General features: G+C 37.3%; 2 protein-coding genes across 2 annotated transcripts; both read right to left on the reverse strand.

The window, feature by feature from the left end:
- Positions 1-1,890: 1,890 nt before the first annotated feature.
- On the reverse strand, positions 1,891-2,748 carry LOC105501169 (putative olfactory receptor 10D4). The gene has a single exon (XM_011927015.1). The coding sequence runs from the start codon at positions 2,746-2,748 to the stop codon at positions 1,891-1,893; it is 858 nt and encodes a 285-aa protein (XP_011782405.1).
- Positions 2,749-13,627: 10,879 nt separating this feature from the next.
- LOC105501229 (olfactory receptor 148-like) lies at positions 13,628-14,566 on the reverse strand. Its single transcript, XM_011927052.1, has one exon. It carries the CDS (start codon positions 14,564-14,566, stop codon positions 13,628-13,630), a length of 939 nt encoding a protein of 312 aa, XP_011782442.1.
- Between the last annotated feature and the right edge of the window lie 4,833 nt (positions 14,567-19,399).

Raw genomic sequence — 19,399 nt, forward strand, 5'->3', positions numbered from 1 at the left:
TTTCTTTCTTTCTTTCTTTCTTTCTTTCTTTCTTTCTTTCTCTTTCTTTCTTTCTTTCCTTCCTTCCTTCCTTCTTTCCTTCCTTCCTCTTACTCTCTCTCTGTCTTTCTCTCTCCCCCTTTCTCTCTCTCCCTCCCTCCTTCCATCTTTCTTTTTGTCTGTTTCTTTACAAAAATGACTTAATATAGCTTAAAAGAAAAGGCAGACAACTTGGAAGTAAAATACGGAAAGAAACAGAAAACAAAATCAGGAAAAGAGAAACAAGAATACATTCATTATAAAATGTAACATTATTTCCATAAGCAAAATTTACCTACTTTCCCCCAGCATTATGGAACACAGAGATTAGAAGAAGAAAAATAAATTATATAGGCTGTATTATGAGAAAAAAAGAAATGTGCTTTTTCTCAGGTGTACAAATTTATTATTGTTACCTGGATTTCAATGAAAATTCTAACAAGGGCTTTCTATGACAGACATAGAAATACATCTGCATTCCTTTTTAAATTAAATTAAATTAAAATAATTTTTTTAGGAAAAAACGTACACATAGCTCTCCAGGGATTTAATAATACAAGGAAAATATATAGATTCCAAAGGAATCTGTATGCTAGAAAAATCTTGAAGTCACACAAGACTGAATACTAGAAGGATTACCTTAAACAGTACTTAAGTTACTTTGAGTTTTAATATTGATTTGCAGAAAATTAAAGATTATAATCTGCAGTAAAGTAGGATTTTCTGATTTCCTTTCATTGTCCCCTTCCTTTATATATAGATATAGATATAGATATTTATATATATGCACTTTTAACTGGGACTATGATAGGAGAAAGCAAATGTGTTCTCTTAACTCTTTCAAAGGTTTAAAGAACAAAGAAATGTTTGGGGTGAAGGTGTGTGTCCATGGTGTTAACAGAATCCTTACCACAAAAGAATGGAGCCCATGCAGGTTGCAGTGAGCTACTGTTGCACCACTGCGATCCAGACTGGGTTACAGAGCAAGACCCTGACAAAAAAGAAAGAAAGAAAGAAAGAAAGAAAGAAAGAAAGAAAGAAAGAAAGAAAGAAAGAAAGCAAGCAAGCAAGCAAGCAAGCAAGAAAGAAAGAAAGAAAGAAAGGAAGAAAGAAAGAAAGAGAAAGGAAGGAAGGAAGGGAAGGAAAAGAAAGAAAGTGAAAGAAGAAAGGAGGAAAGAAAGAAAGAAAAGAAAAGAAAGAAAAAGAAAGAAAGAAAGAAAGAAAGAAAGAAAGAAAGAAAAGAAAAGAAAGAAAGAAAGAAAAAGGTGCAATGTCTGTTAAATTATTCTATTAATTATATTTAATTCTAGGCTGGGCTTAGTGGCTCATGCCTGTAATCCCAGTACTTTGGAAGGCCAAGGCGGGCAGATCACTTGAGGCCAGGAGTTTGAGACGGTGAAACCCCGGCCCTACTAAAACTACAAAAATTAGCCAGCTGTGGTCCCTGCTACTCGGGAAGATGAGGCAGGAGAATCGCTTGAGCCCGAGAGGCGGAGGTTGCAGTGAGCTGAGATCACGCAACTGCACTCCAGCCTGGAGTGCGGCAGTTACACATTATTTCTTATTCTTATCTTTAAGCCCTCCAAAAGTAAAAGAAAAAAATAATAGTAATAATTCTAAGGTATAGGGAAATATATCAACAGGCATATATTTTAAAACAACAAGGTTAAGTAGTAGATTGATTAGGAGTACGTTTCATTTCAACATGCCTTGGCGGCAGTAGATGGGAAATTTCCTTAGGGAACGGAGAATCAAACTTTAAAATGTAATCAAAATCTTAAATCCGACAAAGCTTTAAATTTTCTCATTTATTTCCCAGAGCAAAGCTTTTCTTGGGAAATACATTCCTCAGGGCTGATTTTACATCCTTATTCAGATTAGTGGATTCACCATTGGGGTTACCAGATTATTCAATATCTGAATTATGGCACCAAGCAAGGCACTGGGATTGGGTTGTAGATAGTTAATGATGACTGGCCCATAAGCACAAAGGATTGCAGTGAGGTGGGCGCTGCAGGTGGAGAAGGCTCGTAGTCTGCCCCCTGCTGAGAGGATTTTTGATATGGAAATCCCAATGCAAGTATAGGAAACGAGGATGAGAAAAAAGCAAATGAGAGCCAAAAGACCAACATTTGTAAAACCTACCCTCTGGGCTAAGGATGTGTCCTTACAGGCTAGCGGTAACACTGCAGGAATATCACAGAAGTCACAGCCCACCTTGTCAGAACCACAGTAAGGTAACTGGAAGGTGAGGGAGGTTAGGATCATGGCATGAACACAGCCACTCATCCAGGTCCCTGTGGCCAACATAAAGCACACCCTGTGGTTCATAATGACTGTGTATCTCAAAGGAAAACATATGGCAACAAAGCGGTCACAGGCCATCACTGTGTAGAGGAAACACTTGGTACAGCCCAGGAAGTGGTAGAAGAAAAGCTGGGACACGCAGCCCGCATATGAGATAGCATGGCTGTTCCCCGAAAGGCAGAGCAGCATCTTGGGAACAGTTGTCGAAGAGAAACCCAGGTCAAAGATGGAGAGGTTTCCCAAGAAAAAATACATAGGAGTGTGAAGCCGAGTGGAGGAGATGATAGCTGTAAGGATAAGCACATTTCCCAAGAGGGTGCATAAATAAAATGAGGAGAACAAGAATAAAAGGGCTGTCTCTAGGCCCTCCGTCTCAGGGATTCCCGGAAGGATGAATTCAGTCACCATTGTGTGATTTCTCATTCCTGGGGAGGAATCAACTCTTGGGTGTCTGTGAAAAGAAATAGGTGGTTAAATTTAATATGCATGTAAATTACCTGTGTTTAGATCAATGAAATGGAAAAGAAGCAAGAGATCTAGATATTTACAGAGGAATGCTTCCTGGTAGAATCATCTTGATCTGCCTGCTTTGTTCTGTACTGGATATCATTCTGCAGTGGTTTCTTTTCTTGTTTGTAACTTTTTATTTTTACAGATTTAAGAGGTACAAGTGCATTTTTGTTACATGAATATATTTTGTTACATGGATATATTGCCAAGCACTGAAGTCTGGGTTTATAGCGCACCCATCACCCAAATGGTGTACATCGCACCCAATAGGTAATTTTTCTTCCCTCACCATCCCCTCCCATCCAAATCAACTTTTAGAGTTATTCCACTCTGTACGTCCACGTGTGCCCATTGTTTAGCTCCCACTTGTAAGTGAGAAGACTGCAGTGCAGTTTCTAAATGCAGATGCCTCTCATTTAATAATTTCACCAAGAAGGCTTGCGTGACTAGTCTCGTTGCTGCCATTCTTCATATTTACCGTTAAATAGCATAAATTACACGTGCTCTAAAAGGACAAATGTAAATACTTAATGTCTTTATAACAAACAACGTCTCATCCAAATTTCTTATATTCATCTAAGACAATTTGGTTACAGTAACTCTCCAAAAGTTATTTATAATTCCGTAAGACGTATACAAAATGTAGAGTATCTTTCCCTCATTGTCTCCCTGGCTATGAGGGTCGACAGTGAGAAATTATTCAAAAGAAGGATCTCAGATAGCTCTTAATGAACAGAAAATTACAAACACAAGTACCTTATCCTCTGCAGTCACCTGAATTCAGTGCACATGAGTAACCGATAGACTTCATTTCTGTCTCCAAAGTCTGTAATTGTCTAACCAGACCCAAGTTAAGCCACGTCCTAATTTTGTGGCAGCAGAAGGTACAAGGGTAGCAGTAGTAAAGACTCCTTTCCTTTCCCAGTTTCATACTTTAAAAAAAGCGAATATATTTTTCTACTTGTTTTAATTTTTTTCGGCAGCGAGATCTATAGATTATAGATCAACTCATATATTCTATTACCTGGGATGATTCCCTTTCTCTCTCTCTCTCTTTTTTCCTGGAGATTGTGAAGGGAGAAAGAGAGTGAAAGCCAAGATAAAAAGTGAAGGACAAAATGTGTGCACTTACATGGGAAGCAGGGAACATAATTGTCTGCTGCTTGTGAGTGTTGTCTTCCTTTCCTTCCCCAGCAGAAGGAAGAAGTTTGTGCCTAAATCCCAATCAGCCTAGAGTCTACAAGTAGGTGATTTTAATTCTTTTTCTTTTGAACCAGTTTCAAATAGAATGCCACAAATCTAAATATGCATCAGCTGCCTTACAGTAATTTCCTGTCTAACTCTAGGAACTGCAATCATTCCTCAATACAGGACATTTTAAATAACCTTGGTCTTCCCTGGGGTATTAATCCCTCAACTCAGGGAACTTTTTGAGCAAGAGAGCAATTAACTGCTTGGTATAATTACACCTTAGAAATGAATGAGAGAAAAGAGAGAGAGGGAAAGAGAAAGGGAGAGAGAGAGCCTGATTATTATCATTTCCTTTGTAAAATATACTTCTGTGGAAGAATATTTTTAAACATTCCTTTGACACATATATCACACATATTTATTGTGTGTTTTTATATTTACTGCGTTTCATGTGTGCATACTTTTTTAATAAATAAATTATACCTTATTTTCCTACCTAGTATTAACAGAATTGACTATTGTGAGCAACAGTAACTGGGGTAGCTTAGAGAACTAAAGAAACTAATGGAAAACTAGGCCCAGGAAGGGTGAGAAGTAGGGAAGCTGGAGGGACCTTAGCTGTTACAATTCATGGAGCAGCCCCAGGGCATCACCATCAGCTGGTTCTACCTCAGCTACCTTTGCTTCTGTGTGCCTCACCCCAAGATTGGACTCTGACTTCCTTGGCTGAGTCACATGCCGATCTCTGTGAGCAGGGTACAGGCTAAACGGTGGGATGGAGATGGGCAGTTCTCCAGCAGGGAGTGAAAAGGGGTGTTGCCAGAAGAAATGCAGCTGGAAATCATCATTCTCAGCAAACTATCGCAAGAACAGAAAACTAAACACTGCATGTTCTCACTTAATAGGTGGGAATTGAACAATGAGATCACTTGGACACAGGAAGGGGAACATCACACACCAGGGCCTATTGTGGGGAGTGGGGAGGGGAAAAGGGGTGTTGCCAGAAGAAATGCAGCTGGAAATCATCATTCTCAGCAAACTATCGCAAGAACAGAAAACTAAACACCGCATGTTCTCACTTAATAGGTGGGAATTGAACAATGAGATCACTTGGACACAGGAAGGGGAACATCACACACCAGGGCCTATTGTGGGGAGTGGGGAGGGGGGAAGGATAGCCTTAGGAAATATATCTAATGTAAATGACAAGTTAATGGGTACAGCACACCAACATGGCACATGTATACATATGTAACAAACCTGCACATTGTGCACATGTACAATAGAACTTAAAGTATAACTAAAAAAAAAAAAAAAATCCTAAAAAAAAGAAAGACAGAAGAAATATGCTGGGAGTTCAAAAATAATGTTAAGCTAGCACTTGAAGTATCTGTCCTTATACTTTGACATCTATTAAAGCTTCCGAGTTAAATACCTTCAATACTCAATACATATTAGGGGTTGAGGTGGAATACAAACTTCCTCACTGAATACATTCTTTCATTTGTTTATTTACATATACATTTACCTTAACAAATGTTGAGTGCCAATCATCTGTCAGCATTGATTATTTGCCAGGAGAAAGGTTGGGGGTAGGTGAGGTGGGTTAGACATTGTCTCTCTGCTCAAAAAACATGTAAGCTATCTGGCAGAAAAATATATTTTACAGTTTTATTGAAACCTCAAAACTCTGGTGAAGTCCTCTACAGATGAGGAAAGTAAGGGTCAAAGAAGTTAAATCACTTTCTTAACCTGGAGGGAGTTTAGACTTGGTGTCTTCTCTAGGACTTTTGGTCACAAAGTTTCAGTGTTCAAGGAATGTTTAGGTAGTTACACTATTCCAAATACATCTGGAATTTTTATATGAAAAGAAAACTGTTTTGCTGCACATCTAGCAAACGATGAGAGTAGAATATTCAGTAATTCTGCCATTCTATTTATCTTTGATTATCTTTAATGTTTTGAAACATGACTAACTTGAAAAAATACTGTGTGCAAAAAAAAAAAAAAGAGGAAATAAACGTTTAACTAGCAAGTAATATCTCATGAAATTTACCCGGTCTGGTAAAAAATGTATTCAGGGAAGTCAAATGCCATGGACTGTTTTAGATCTCCAAATAGAATGCTTTAGAATAAAAGTGGCACTTGCTAAATTAATGGGATGGTAAATTAATTAAACTCATGTAAAAACACTCATGTTCTACGTTCCCAAAGGTTAAATGTTCTCAGTGACAATACCTGTTACAGAAGAAATAGTGATCAGATCATGGCAGGAAAGACTTCAATACAGTAACTAAAATGTTTTCTGGTCGGTTGCAGTGGCTCACACCTGTAATCCAAGCACTTTGGGAGGCCAAGGAGGATGGATTACCTGAGGTCAGGAGTCCAAGACCAGCCTCGCCAACATGGTGAGACCCTGTCTCTACTAAAAATACAAAAATTAGCTGGGAGTAATGGCGCATGCCTGTAATCCCAGCTACGTGGGAAGCTGGGGTAGGAGAATGGCTTGTACCCAGGAGACGGAGGTTGCAGTGAGCAGAGATGGCGCCACTGCACTCCAGTTTGGGCAACAAAAAAGAAACTCTGTCTAGAAAAAAAAAAAAAAATGTTTTCTTATTACTGCTTGCAGTTCAATTATCATAAGCAACAAAAGTATCATTGCAAGTTGTATTTTGTCTGCATTTTAAATCCAAGTTTCAAGGTTTGATCAATTTTCGTGTTAAACGTAGATTCTATATGTGTCTTGAGCATGTTAAATATTTATATTTAATAAAATTTAACTTTATTTTAACTGACAAATAAAACTGGTATATACTTAGGTGTACAACATGATGGCTTGAAATATGTATACATTGTGGAATGGCTGAATCAAGCTAATTAACATGCATTACCTCACATACTTTTTTTGGGGGGTAAGAACACTTAAAATCTATTCTCTTAGCAACTTTTAAGTGTACATTATTAACTATAATCACCATGTTGTACATTAGATATCTTGAACTTATTCCGTTGGTTTAACTGAAATTTTGTATCTTTCACCAACATCCACCCCATCCCACCTGGTAATGATAACTATTATATCATTCAACTCTTCTGTTTCTGTAAATTTCACTTTTTTAGTCTCCACATAAAAGTGAGATCATGTGGTATTTGTCTTTCTGTATCTGGCTTATTTCACTTCACATCATATCCTTCAGTTTCATCTACACTATCACAAACGAATCGGCCGGGCGCAGTGGCTCACGCCTGTAATCCCAGCTACTCAGGAGGCTAGGGCAGGAGAATCGCTTGAACCCGGGAGGAGGAGGTTGCAGTGAGCCAAGATTGTGCCACTGCACTCCAGCCTGGGTGACAGAACGAGACTCTGTCTTAAAAAAAAAAAAAAAAAAGGTTGAATCATATTCCATTCATATTCCATTGTGCAGATATACCACAATTTCTGTACTTATTCATCCACTCATGGGCACTTAGAGATTGAAAGGTTGGCTATTGGGAATAGTGCTGCAATGAACACGAGCAAGCAGATATCCCTTCAATATACTGATTGCAAAGAAATGTACATTTTTAAATTTTTGTTTCATTTAATTTTACACAGCAAAACCATGTACTCAGGATTTCAATTTTCTTCAACAGATGAAGGTTACATTAGGAAAGCTATCATGTAAAAAAAATTATCCAGCAGGAAATTTAGTTTATTAAAAACTAATAATCATTCACAAAGCCTTGCAATGTATACAGCACTGTGCTCAACAGTAAAAGTCATATAGAAAACTAAATGATGGCATGGTGTTCTTGACCTAGGCTTTCAATATTGGACAGAGGAAGGGTAAAGAGTACAGAGAACTAGTGGGGGACACCATCATTCTTCCTTTCTCTCCTGGCTTCAGCTTTCTCCCTGTGACAGGTGGAATACATCAGGTAGCTCTTGGGCCGCAGGTCCTGCTGTCTCCAATTCAGCCTAGAAGGAAGAGTCTCCACTTAGGCTTGGTTTAAGTCACATTTTCCACTCAATTTCCCAGAGAACTTCGTGATTTGGAATGTTGAGATCTTGCTGATCTTTTCATTCTCCATTTGCTGGTGATTTCGATTTTCGTTCTTTGTGAGTGACAGCCTACAAGTTAAGTAGAACTTTGAGACCCCAAACTCATGAAGAGGCATTCTAGCAAGAAATAGGATCAATACTGTAGAAGAAAAGTAATAAAACTACCAGCAAACACTTGGGATAGATAATAATAAATTTGTGGGGTTGCTGACCTGCTTGGTTTGTGATTTTTCTCTAAAACAGCATAGCAGGGTGGGTGCATGAATGGAACAGGCAGGTGAGCTCACTGAAGACTGGGCAGGAACACATGATGGAGGGAAGGATTTTAGTGATTTACAACTAATTACAATAATGTTTAAGAAATCTGAAGCAGATAAGAAGTTAAGCAAAGGCAAAGGCAAGAAAAGGCTATAAGAGGAGAAAAGTTTATGTGAACAAATTAGAGATTTTATTGAGGTTATTTTGGCCATTATTAGATCAAAAACTTATCAGAGCTATGATGATACACAAAAACAGCCATGTTCTGGTGAACAGGAACTAGCCGTGGTCTCTGTCCTCAATGAGCTTACAGTCTAGTAGAAGAAGAGAGGCATTGATCAAATAATCCTACATACAGAAATGATAATTACTTAAGGTGGTAAGGGCTAGGAAGAAGTGCTGTGGATTGATTGAAAAGCTATTGTGGCAGAGTGTTTGTATCCTACTCATGTTCCTCTTTCAGATCAGTAAATTAAATATGTATTCACATCAGGATTTATATGGCTAGCTGATGTTCCTTGAAGGCAGAAGAGGACTTCCCCGAGAAAATGTTATCCCAGCTGAGATCTGAAAGCGAAAACCTTTCTAGGGAGGGATAAGAGCATGTGCAAAGCCTTCACTGGAAAGATGTACAGTATATTTGAAGAACTTGAGGAAAGAGAGCGAAAAAATTGAGATAAAGCTTGAGAGGCAGAAAAGCACATGATGACTAAAGGCTCTGCTCCTTAAAGATTGCAATCCCTACATTAGGAGGCTTAAGAAAATGCAAGACAGTTTTAAGCAGCACTGCGTTTCGGTACATTGTGGAAGAGAGAATGTGAAAGATAATTCTAGCTAGAGTCAGGAGAGCAGTTGTGGGGCGCAAGAACACATTCAGGGAGACAAATAAGGAAGATCACTGGGCTCTAGAATTTTGAGTTATTTGGTCAGGAAAAAAAGAGGAAAGATAGTCACTAGGGCAGAGAAACGCTACGGAGAATGTGTGTAGATTAAGACCCTGCTTTAGCCTCATGTGACAATGTCAGAACAAAGCTTCATTTTCTGCTTACGTTTCTATTACCTGAATGTGCACTATGAACCATACTTCAATTATCAGATAAGGTCCCACACAGGTATCTTCTGGGAATACCCAGAGGATTAGAACCAACAGAGGATAGTAACAAGATAGGAAGGAGCATGATCGCACCCCACTCTGTGGGATTAGAATATTTTATTACAAATGAGTTTTCTCTCAGATGAGCTTTCACGCATCTGAGAGATTGAATGGCAAAAAAAAAAGTTAGGGTAAGTTTTTTTTGGGGGGTGTGGAAGGCCAAATGTTTATTCTAAAGTTTCAACAAATTTGCTGTATTGTGCATAGCTGCATGAAGATCTGAGACAGATGCCCATTTACATCCACATACTAATTGTGTGTCTTGAAGAAAATTACCTAACATCCCTTCATCTCATTTCATCTTCTGTAAAATGATCTCATAGAACTCGTATATAGATTACATTAGATAATACATAAAAAGCAATTCCACAGTGCCTGGTAAGGAGTAAGGACTCAATTAATGGTAACTTATGATTATTACTCTAGGCAGATCTTCTGAAAAGCTACCTTTGACTACATTTCTCAAACTCTCTCCCCACACCAAGTGGAGGTATAAAATATAAAGAAACAGTGATTTGGGAGGGTTCAACTAAAGTAGATGTAGTTATAGGAAAAAGGAGATAACTAATAAACCACAGAATGTGTGAAAACTGCATAAGCAACCTTTAAAAAAAAAATGTAGGCCAGGTGTGGTGGCTCATGCCTGTAAGCCCAGTACTTTGAAAGGCCAATACGGGAGGATCCCTTTAGCCCAGGAGTTTGACACCAGCCTGGGGGCAACATAATGAGATCTCATTTCTAAAAGAAATTTCAAAAATTGGCTGAGTGTTGGATGCACACCCGTAGTCCCAGCTACTCTGGAGGCTGAGGTGGGAGGATCTCTTGAGCGCGGAAGTCCAGGCTATAGTGAACCATGATTGCACCACTGCACTCCAGCCTGGGTAACAGAGCAAGATTCTGTCTCAGAAAAAGAAAATTGTGGTAAAATACACAAGGCATAAAATGTAACGTCCTAAGCTTTTTGAAATATAAGGTACAGTAATGTTAAGTATATTTCCATTGTTGCTTAACTGTTTACACTGTTGCCCAACTAATCTCCTGGACTTTTTCATCTTTCAGAACTGAAACTCTACAACCATTAAACAACTTCTCCATTTCCTTCCAACATCAGTGGCTCCTGGGAACAAACATTCTAGTTTCTTTTTCCATGAATGTGACTATTCTGGATACCTCATATTACTGGATTTATACAGTCTTTTTGTAACTGGCTGATTTCACTTAGCATAATGTCATAATGTCAACATTGAGGTTCATCCATGCTGTGGCATGTGTCAGAACTTCCTTTATTTCTAAGTCTGAATAATGTTTTGTTGTGTGTATATACCACATTTAGTGTATCTATTCATTGAGTGAATACTGGGTTGCTTTCAGCCTTTGTCTATTGTGATTAACGCTGCTAGGAATGTGGGTGTTCAAATGTGTCTTCAAGACCCTGCTTTTATTTCCTGTGTGTGTATACCAAGAGCTGGAATTGCTGGATCATATGGTAATTCTATTTTTACTATTTTAAGAAAATACAATACTGTTTTCCATACCAGCTGCACCATTTTACATTCTCATCATTAGTGTACAAGGGTTCCAATTTCTGACATCATAGCCAAAGCTTATTACTATGGTAATTTAAAAAATAGTAGCCATCCTTAGTGAAGTGATATGTCATTGTGGTTTTATTTTGCATTTCCTTAGTGGTAGTGGTATTGAACATCTTTCCATATGCTTATTTGCCGTTTCTGTATCTTCTTTGGATAAATGTCTATTTAAGTCCCCTACCCGTTTTTCAATCAGGTGATTTGGTTTTGCTGCTGTTGTTGTTAATGAGGTAAGATTTTAAAAAGTGATTGTGTGTGTCTGTGTGTGTTTATGTGTGTGCGCACTTGTGTTTTAAATAAAATCTCATGTTGTGTGCTTTTAGATCCAGGAAAGATTTAAATGGTTAGTGTTTGTTTTCAGTGCCAGTCATTGCAACACTAATTTAGAAAAAGCCAAAAAGTTGGTCATTCAGATTTTGTTTTTTATATATCATCAATTTTACCTAAACATGAATGTATATTTAAATTCAGACATAGTATTATTCCGTATCTTAATTATTTCACACATATTCCTCTGTATCAATAAATATACAATTGCATCATAATTTGAATAGGTAAAGAGGTATCCATTCATTCATTCAACAAACCTACACTGGAAGCTTACTATGTCACTGGGCTATGTGTTATGGATACAGTGATGAGCAAGCACACATAATCCCTACTTTTATGAAACTTTCCATTGTCTAGAAAACAAATCTATTATAGAAGTATCAGTGTGTTGAATATCTGTCCCTAAACACTAGTCAGGCTTTACCAGATATCATGACATGTAGATACTTCTACAAATATCCTGCATTAGTAGAACAGCAAACTAACACTAGGGTTATTTGAATCCAGCATATCGTCTCTGATAGGCATCCGCAAAGTGTGAGAATAAGATGCTGTGGCATCATGGATTTTTGCCAATCAACTTAGGAGGAGCCCTAGAATCCTCCTAGTGCTCTAAAACCATTTAACTATGCTTGAAGGAGCTTCACTTTATCATTTTATCCTTTTAGCTTCATGCTATTTGTAAGGTAAGCATTTTTATTAGAGATTTTTACTTGTTTTTGTTTACTGGTTTCAAATAGAAAGGGAACTTTGGAGACTACAAATGGAATAGAAGAACTACAAATAACTAGAATGTCATGGAAACTAGGAGCTGGCATGTCTGTGGGATCCCCAGTTAATAGTACCCTTTCTTTCACTTTAGATTCTGAGAAAATTGAGAAACAGTTATCAATTCCAGTCTTGTTGGAAGTTAAGTTACAAAATGTAACTTGCTGGGAGAATCAAATAAGCCTGCTAATTAAGCCCCATAATTAGACCATCTTCTCTTCAACAACACTGGATGGAAAGACTTTCCCCTTGCGTTCACACTAAAGAGTATTTTGATATATTGGCAGTGCGGTGCAGTAGGAAAACGATGACACAGCAGGACTTAAGAGGACTTGGGTCTAGGGCTGGCTTTAGCATAACTAGATGTAGTACACAAGGAAGACACTTATTGCTGTATCTCAGTGCCACCATCTACAGGTGACAACAATTGGTAATAGAATAGAGTAAGTGGAGATAATAATAAAGTCAAATCAGTCATCCTTCAGTATCCTCAGGAGATTGGTTTTAGGACCCCCGTAAATACCGCAATCCAAATATGCTTATGTCCCTTATTTAAAATGGTGTAGTATTTGCATATAACCTATGCACATCCTCCTGTATACCTTAAATCATCTCTAGATTACTTGTAATACTTAGTACAATGCCTACTACCATTTCATGCACATGAATTCAATGGAGTACTCACATGAGGCAAATTCAAGTTTTGCTTTTTTGTAAAATTTATTTTCTGAATATTTTTGAATCGCAGTGGTTGAATTCACAAAGGCAGAACACATGAATATTGAGGGCTGACTGTATATAGACATAACCTCTGTCAGTACTTATTTTACCAGTTATTTATCGAACAACTTATTTGTATCATGAGAGAAGTAATTAGGATGAGTAAATTGCCAAGTAGGTCACTTAGGGCAGTTGTGTGGTACAGGAATCTAGAGCAGGGAGGTGATTTGGAGTTAACTGGAGCTGAGTTTGAGGTCTGATTTGATGCTTAATGCGTAACATTGGGTTCATTATTTGAAGACTTTAATCCTCAAAACTCTTTTCTACATTACGTAAAATCTACTTTATAGGGGTGAAGATTTAATAAGATGATGTATATGAAATGCTCATCACAATGCCCAGAAGACAGATCATGCTCTATGAATGTTAGCTAACCTTCCTCTTCACAAGATGGAAGAACTGAAATGCTTATAGGCAGAAAAGAGGAAAAATTACATTTTAATTAGGGCAAAAAAATAAGGTAAAATTGAATGTTGATTTATACAGAGAGGAACTACTGAAGGGTACTTCTTGGACTGCTACAGATCCTCTCTGTCCTCAACCAGGAAAAGTTGGCTACCCATTATAGGGACAAGAAATCTGTCTCCAAGTGCTTGCTATGCCCTTTGGATTCCTTATCCAGAATTAAGAGACAAAGAATAATGTTAATTATAACATTTATTCCCAATAATATCTCATAATTTATTCACAGATAGTAAGTAAAACATTTCGGAATACTCTTTTCAGGGACCTTTTCACTTCCTTGTTCCTTAAGGAATAGATTAACAAGTTCAGCATGGGTGAGACAATATTATTTAATATTTGCACCATGGCACCAAGCAAGGGGTTGGGTGTGGACTTCAGATAGATGATGATTACAGGTTCATAGGCACAGAGGATTGCAATGAGGTGAGCACTGCAGGTGGAGAAGGCTTTCTGCCTGCCCTCTGCTGAATGGATTCTCAAGACGGCAATCCCAGTGCGAGTGCAGCAGACACAGACACTGATCAAAAGTGTTAAAGCCAGAAAGCCAACATTTATGGAACCCACCCTCTGGGCCAGGGCACTGTCAGTACAAGCCATGGGTAAAACAGCAGGAATGTCACAGAAGAAGTAGTCCGCCTGATTGGGGCCACAGGAGGACAACTGAAAGGCAAAGGACATCAGAATGGTGGCGTGAAGACAACCCACCAACCCGGCTACCACGACCAAGCTGACACAGACTCCAGGCTTCATGATGAGCATATACCTCAGTGGGTGACATATGGCAACAAAGCGATCATAGGACATTACAGAACAGAGGCAGCCTTCAGCAGAACCCAATAAGTGATAGAAGAAGAGCTGTGAAGCACATCCCTTGTAAGAGATGACTGGGCTCTGGCCAGAGAGATACAATAGCATCTTGAGACATGTTACAGATGGGAACAATATGTCAAAAATAGACAGGAGTCCCAAGAAGAAATACATAGGCATGTGAAGGGTAGAGGAAGAAACAATTGCTACAAGGATGAGTAAGTTTCCAAGTAGGGTGAAGAGGTAGATGAATGAGAAGACAGTACAGAGTACAGCCTCCAGTCCCTGTGTCTGAGGTATTCCCCGTAGAATGAACTCATTCAGCAATGTGTGATTCCTCATGTTCATGGAAGGGTAGTCTGGGTTTTCACAAAATATGTGAAAATATGAATGTGGAGGCAGATTGGGATAAATACAATACCAATACATTCATTAGCACCAATTTTTGTTTAAACATTAAGTTGATGTTGAAATTAAGAATGAGAGATTCTTCTGCAGACATTTAGGGATTAGTAAAGCATGCATATGCCTTCATATCTTGAGATATATTTGTTCGTGATTATAGACAGCAAACAAAATGAAACATTAATATGGTGAAATGTTGGATGGGCTAAGAGAACATAATTAATGTCTGCAACTAATGATACAATAATGAATGCCCTAAAAAGACCAACTTGTAAGTCAGATCCTCCTGATTCCTCTTCAGAATATTTCTACAGTTACTTAAAGATGTGATCAGATGCCCTAATTATTCACCAAAAGTCAATTTTGTCATTGACATATCTAATAAGAATGATGGACTGAGACACAATGCAATGAGCATTAAGATTTGGATTGTGTTAATATCATTCTAATTATAGATAAACTTTTTAGTTTTGGCACATTCTTATTTGGAAATATTCATTTGTCTGAAAAGACACTAACAGTGACTAATTTTGTTGTTACTCTGGGGTTTTAAATTGCTTAGAGATTAGCAGCTGAGATGTATTATCATATCCTAGTTTTAGGTTTGAGTGAAGTCACATCATATATAAAGATGCAGATATGAAATATTTCATCTTTGCTAACAACTGGAATTTTTGAATCCTTAGAATAATGAAACTAAAATATTTCAATTCTGAAGCTTTTTGTGTGTTTTTGTCTTTTAAAATTTGTTTATTATTTTGTTGTGTAAGAGCACTTAACATGAGAATTACTCTCTTACCAGATTTTCAGTATAGAATACAATACAATATTATTATTAACAATATAGGGACAATATTGTACAACAGATCTCTAGACTCATCTTGCATCACTAAAACTTTAGAGCCATTGATTAGTAACTCTCCATTTCCCTCTCTTCCCTGCCCATGACAACCATCATTTTGCTCACTGCTTCTATGAATTTGACTGTTTTATTTTAAGGGAAAGAGGTAACTGCATATGCTAAGAATATGTAACTGCCGCTGGGGTATGACAATGCTTGAATATAAAGGCTCTTGTGAATCATCCAAGAAGGATGTTTTCATTTTCAGTTTTTACTTTTTTGATATATTTATTTTTGATATTCCTAAATACGAAAACTAATAATTGCCCTTATCTCTACTTATAATTCCTGGTCATATTCTCTGATCCTCTTCATAAGTAATAGTTATTGATTGATAATTTTAGCCTCTAAAATATAGAAGTGGTAAGATAGATGAATATAATCCATATATACACAGGAAATACTGAAGGAATTAAGTTCAGGTTCTGTTAGACTGCCAGATCCCTGAGAGTAGTGGCTATAATTTGTCATTGAATCTGCAGCATGTATCGCAATGCTTCTGAATAGGTGGAATTTAAATATTTGTTAGAGGAATGAATGAATGAAAAGTTGGAAATGAATTTATGGATATTATCTGACTGTGAGTTCTATGAAGAGACCATGTTTATTCTTGCTCATCATTGTATCACTAGGATTTAAGAAATAGCAGCACCCAACAAGTGTGTTTATTTCGATCAAATTTTTGAATTCTCTAGAATTATTCCTTTGGTCCTTCGACTATTTCAAGTCCTTCTTCTTAACCCTAGCCAACAATGGTTGTAGTCAGTCTACTTAGGCTTCAGATACCATGCCTAGCAAAAGGAATTTAGATATTCATTGAAATGTAGAGTACCTAATTGCTGAGCTAGGGGAGATAGGATGAGCTTTGAATATCTTCAAAATTGCTGTTAACTCATAATTACCTCTTGCTGGAGGAGAATTAAGGAAGGCAAATGGACCTTTCTGAAGAGAAGAAAAAGAACAAAATCATGATTAGTGGAAAGTTCTGTCACAGCAACAACTAAAGAATGTGAAAAGGAATTATTGTAAAAAATATCTTAAATAGGACAAAATTATTCACACAATCTTAGGTACCAGATTTAGATCATATGTTTTAGATCATGTGATAATCAAATCTGGAAAAGTGTTATCACAAGATCTTAATGAAATTTATGTACTCTATTATTATCTGAAGGCATCAAGTCTATAGAGATTCTGTTTATTGTATTGAGTTCTTTGGATTTTGGGGTCCTTTGGGGTTTCTTGTTGGGGGAAAGCTACTGTTCTTCATTCTCCCCAGTATCCCAACTCCCCACCCCAGGATCCTTTCATCTGCTTCCTCTAGGGGATCATCTGGACCTGAAATGAGTTTGTATGTTTGCCTTAGTTGTTGAAGAACAAGTGCATGGCCACTGGGTGGCCTCCAAGATCCGGATTAGTCATCTCTTCACATAGGTATCTTGGGAGGTTTCTGAACAATTTCAGTTAGGCTCAATGAACAGAGGGCAAATAGAGTTAACTGCTGTGTAGTTATTTTAACATATTCCTAGAGAAAGAGGTTTAATAACTCAGTACAGAAAAGTGGAGTGTACTATGTGACTTTTAAACTAAGAAAATGTAGGGGATAAATGGCAAAAGTAGTTAGATGTTGGAAATCAAGATCAAGTGAATGGGAAAATATTGCCAAAATGTGGGATGTTCTTATATTGTGCTTGGTATATAGTGAGTATTCACTAATGTTTGTTTTTGATGAACTGAGATAATACTTACCTCACACAATTGTGTAAGGATTACATATGATGATATTCCTGACATAACCTTGAAAAAGATAGAGAATTCTATTGTTCTCTGCTTGGACGAGAGCAGCCAATAAGGCAACGTGGATAAGGAAAGACAAGATTTTAAGCCTGGCAGATTTTGTTTAACATCTACGCTCTTACTTACTAATTCTGTGACTCTACCGTGACTTCAATTTGCTTATCTTTAAAATAAGGATAGTATTACATTCTATGACAAATGATGACATGAACTCAGAGTAGTTAAATTGCTTTCTCATGATTATACAACTATTAAGTACTAGAGGTAGGAATTAAGCCCCAGACTGAATCTGAAGCTCACAGATTCAATTCTGTGACAGAGCCAAGTTGATCCTGATAAATTAGAACCTGGTTTCTTGTTTTCTCTACAATTTTCCGAACCTCTGGATGAGCAACATATGTTCTTTACAAGCCCTCACAGATTTTTAGACCCTTGAGCTGCATCCTGCCTATCCCCTTTGGCATTTATCTGTGCTTCGGGTTTGTCAGGAGCATATTTGCTTGTAATCAATGAAAATTGCTCCTCTTAAGCAATGGTCACCATCATCCAAGAAATTTCTGACAAACAACTAAGTGATTTGTGATGACTGGCATTATTCCTGTCTGTAATTAATGTAATTTGACATACTATGTAAAATAATTAGCACTGGTTTCAAGTAGGAATTCAATATATAGTACTATACATATTTGTAAATCCACCCTACCTATCCATTCATTTATAAGTTTCTGCTGAGCCCAGGTTGTATGTGATATCTTCAAACACGAAATTTCCAAGTTATCAGTGATCTGATGAAAATTATACTTATTATTATAATTGTTATCACCAATATGTAATAAATGCTTATAAGATTTGTGAACATGTCTGAGCATTTGTTATTTGACCTTTTGAAATCTATTCTCCAATATCGATAGTAGATTGCAATTACAAGGCCGAAGCGTATATTCAACCACCGGAATTTATATGTATTTATTAATTAATCAAATAACTTCATGCATTTTAAAAACTTATTTTCTTAAAGGTTTACAATTTTAAGCGCACATGAAGGGCTCAGGTTTGATAGGAACAGCAGGAAGTTTTAGACGAATTGCTATGGAAACATCAGAGAAGAGACAACAAGCAGAACCGTACACTTAAAACTCTCCATGATGATAAAGATAGAGAACATCGAAGAGAGAGAATAACAGACATGAGACAATGAGCAAAACAGTTTATTGAAAGCCTGTTCTGAACCAGAACAGAGTGTAATAGAATGCTAAGAACTCTATGACAGCCTTTTTATTTCAGGAAGGGAAATGGCTCTCAGAAGAAGTAAAGAAAAATAAGTAGCAAACTATGATAAACATAACCAACACACACCAGCATAATTCAGGACACATGTGTTACAGTGGTGGGTGCTAAAGTAAATTGGATATTGTTCTCATAATATACAGATTTCTATTTCCGTTATAAGCAAATGTGCTTTTCACATTCCGAAGAAGACAGTTTCCTTAAAAGCCTACTTTTTAATTAATCATTATCAAATGTATTAGGGTAGGATAAGGACCCAAAGATCTGTAATAAACCATGGAGAAATTCATTACTTTATCCTGTAAAATTCTGTGATGATGCGGTGGCTTGCTCTATGAGAGTGTCAGGGACTCAGGATCTTTCTATCTTGTTGCTTCTCCAGTTTTAGGGGAAATACTCTAGGCTTTATGGTCTAGTCTTTATGGTTCAAGCTGGCTCAGGATATACCTGCATTCACACCAGTGAGCAGGAAGAGGGTAAAGTGAATGGGAGGCCATCCTCTTTTCTGTGAAAGGGCATGACATGGTGTTGCAATTATTTCTTGTACCCTATTGGCCAGAGCTTAGTTACAAGGCCACACTAGCTTTAAGGGAGGCTGGGCAATGTTTTTATTCTGAATGGTCATAGACATTGTGAAACTTGGGGTTCCTATTAGTATAAAAAAGAAGGTAAGAATCAATCTTGAGGAATGCCTGGCAACACTAAGGCACAAGGACAGACTTTTAAGTGAAGATACCTCATCTATATCGGTTTAATTCTGTATATTGTGCTCGGTTATGGGAATTTTCACA

The sequence above is a fragment of the Colobus angolensis genome, unplaced genomic scaffold, assembly GCF_000951035.1.
Source record: "Colobus angolensis palliatus isolate OR3802 unplaced genomic scaffold, Cang.pa_1.0 Scaffold7, whole genome shotgun sequence".
Taxonomy (NCBI): Eukaryota; Metazoa; Chordata; class Mammalia; order Primates; family Cercopithecidae; genus Colobus; species Colobus angolensis.

Coding starts and splice junctions, on each gene's coding strand:
- LOC105501169 (XM_011927015.1), bottom strand. CDS start 2,748: ATGAGAAATCACACAATGGTGACTGAATTCATCCTTCCGGGAATCCCT.
- LOC105501229 (XM_011927052.1), bottom strand. CDS start 14,566: ATGAACATGAGGAATCACACATTGCTGAATGAGTTCATTCTACGGGGA.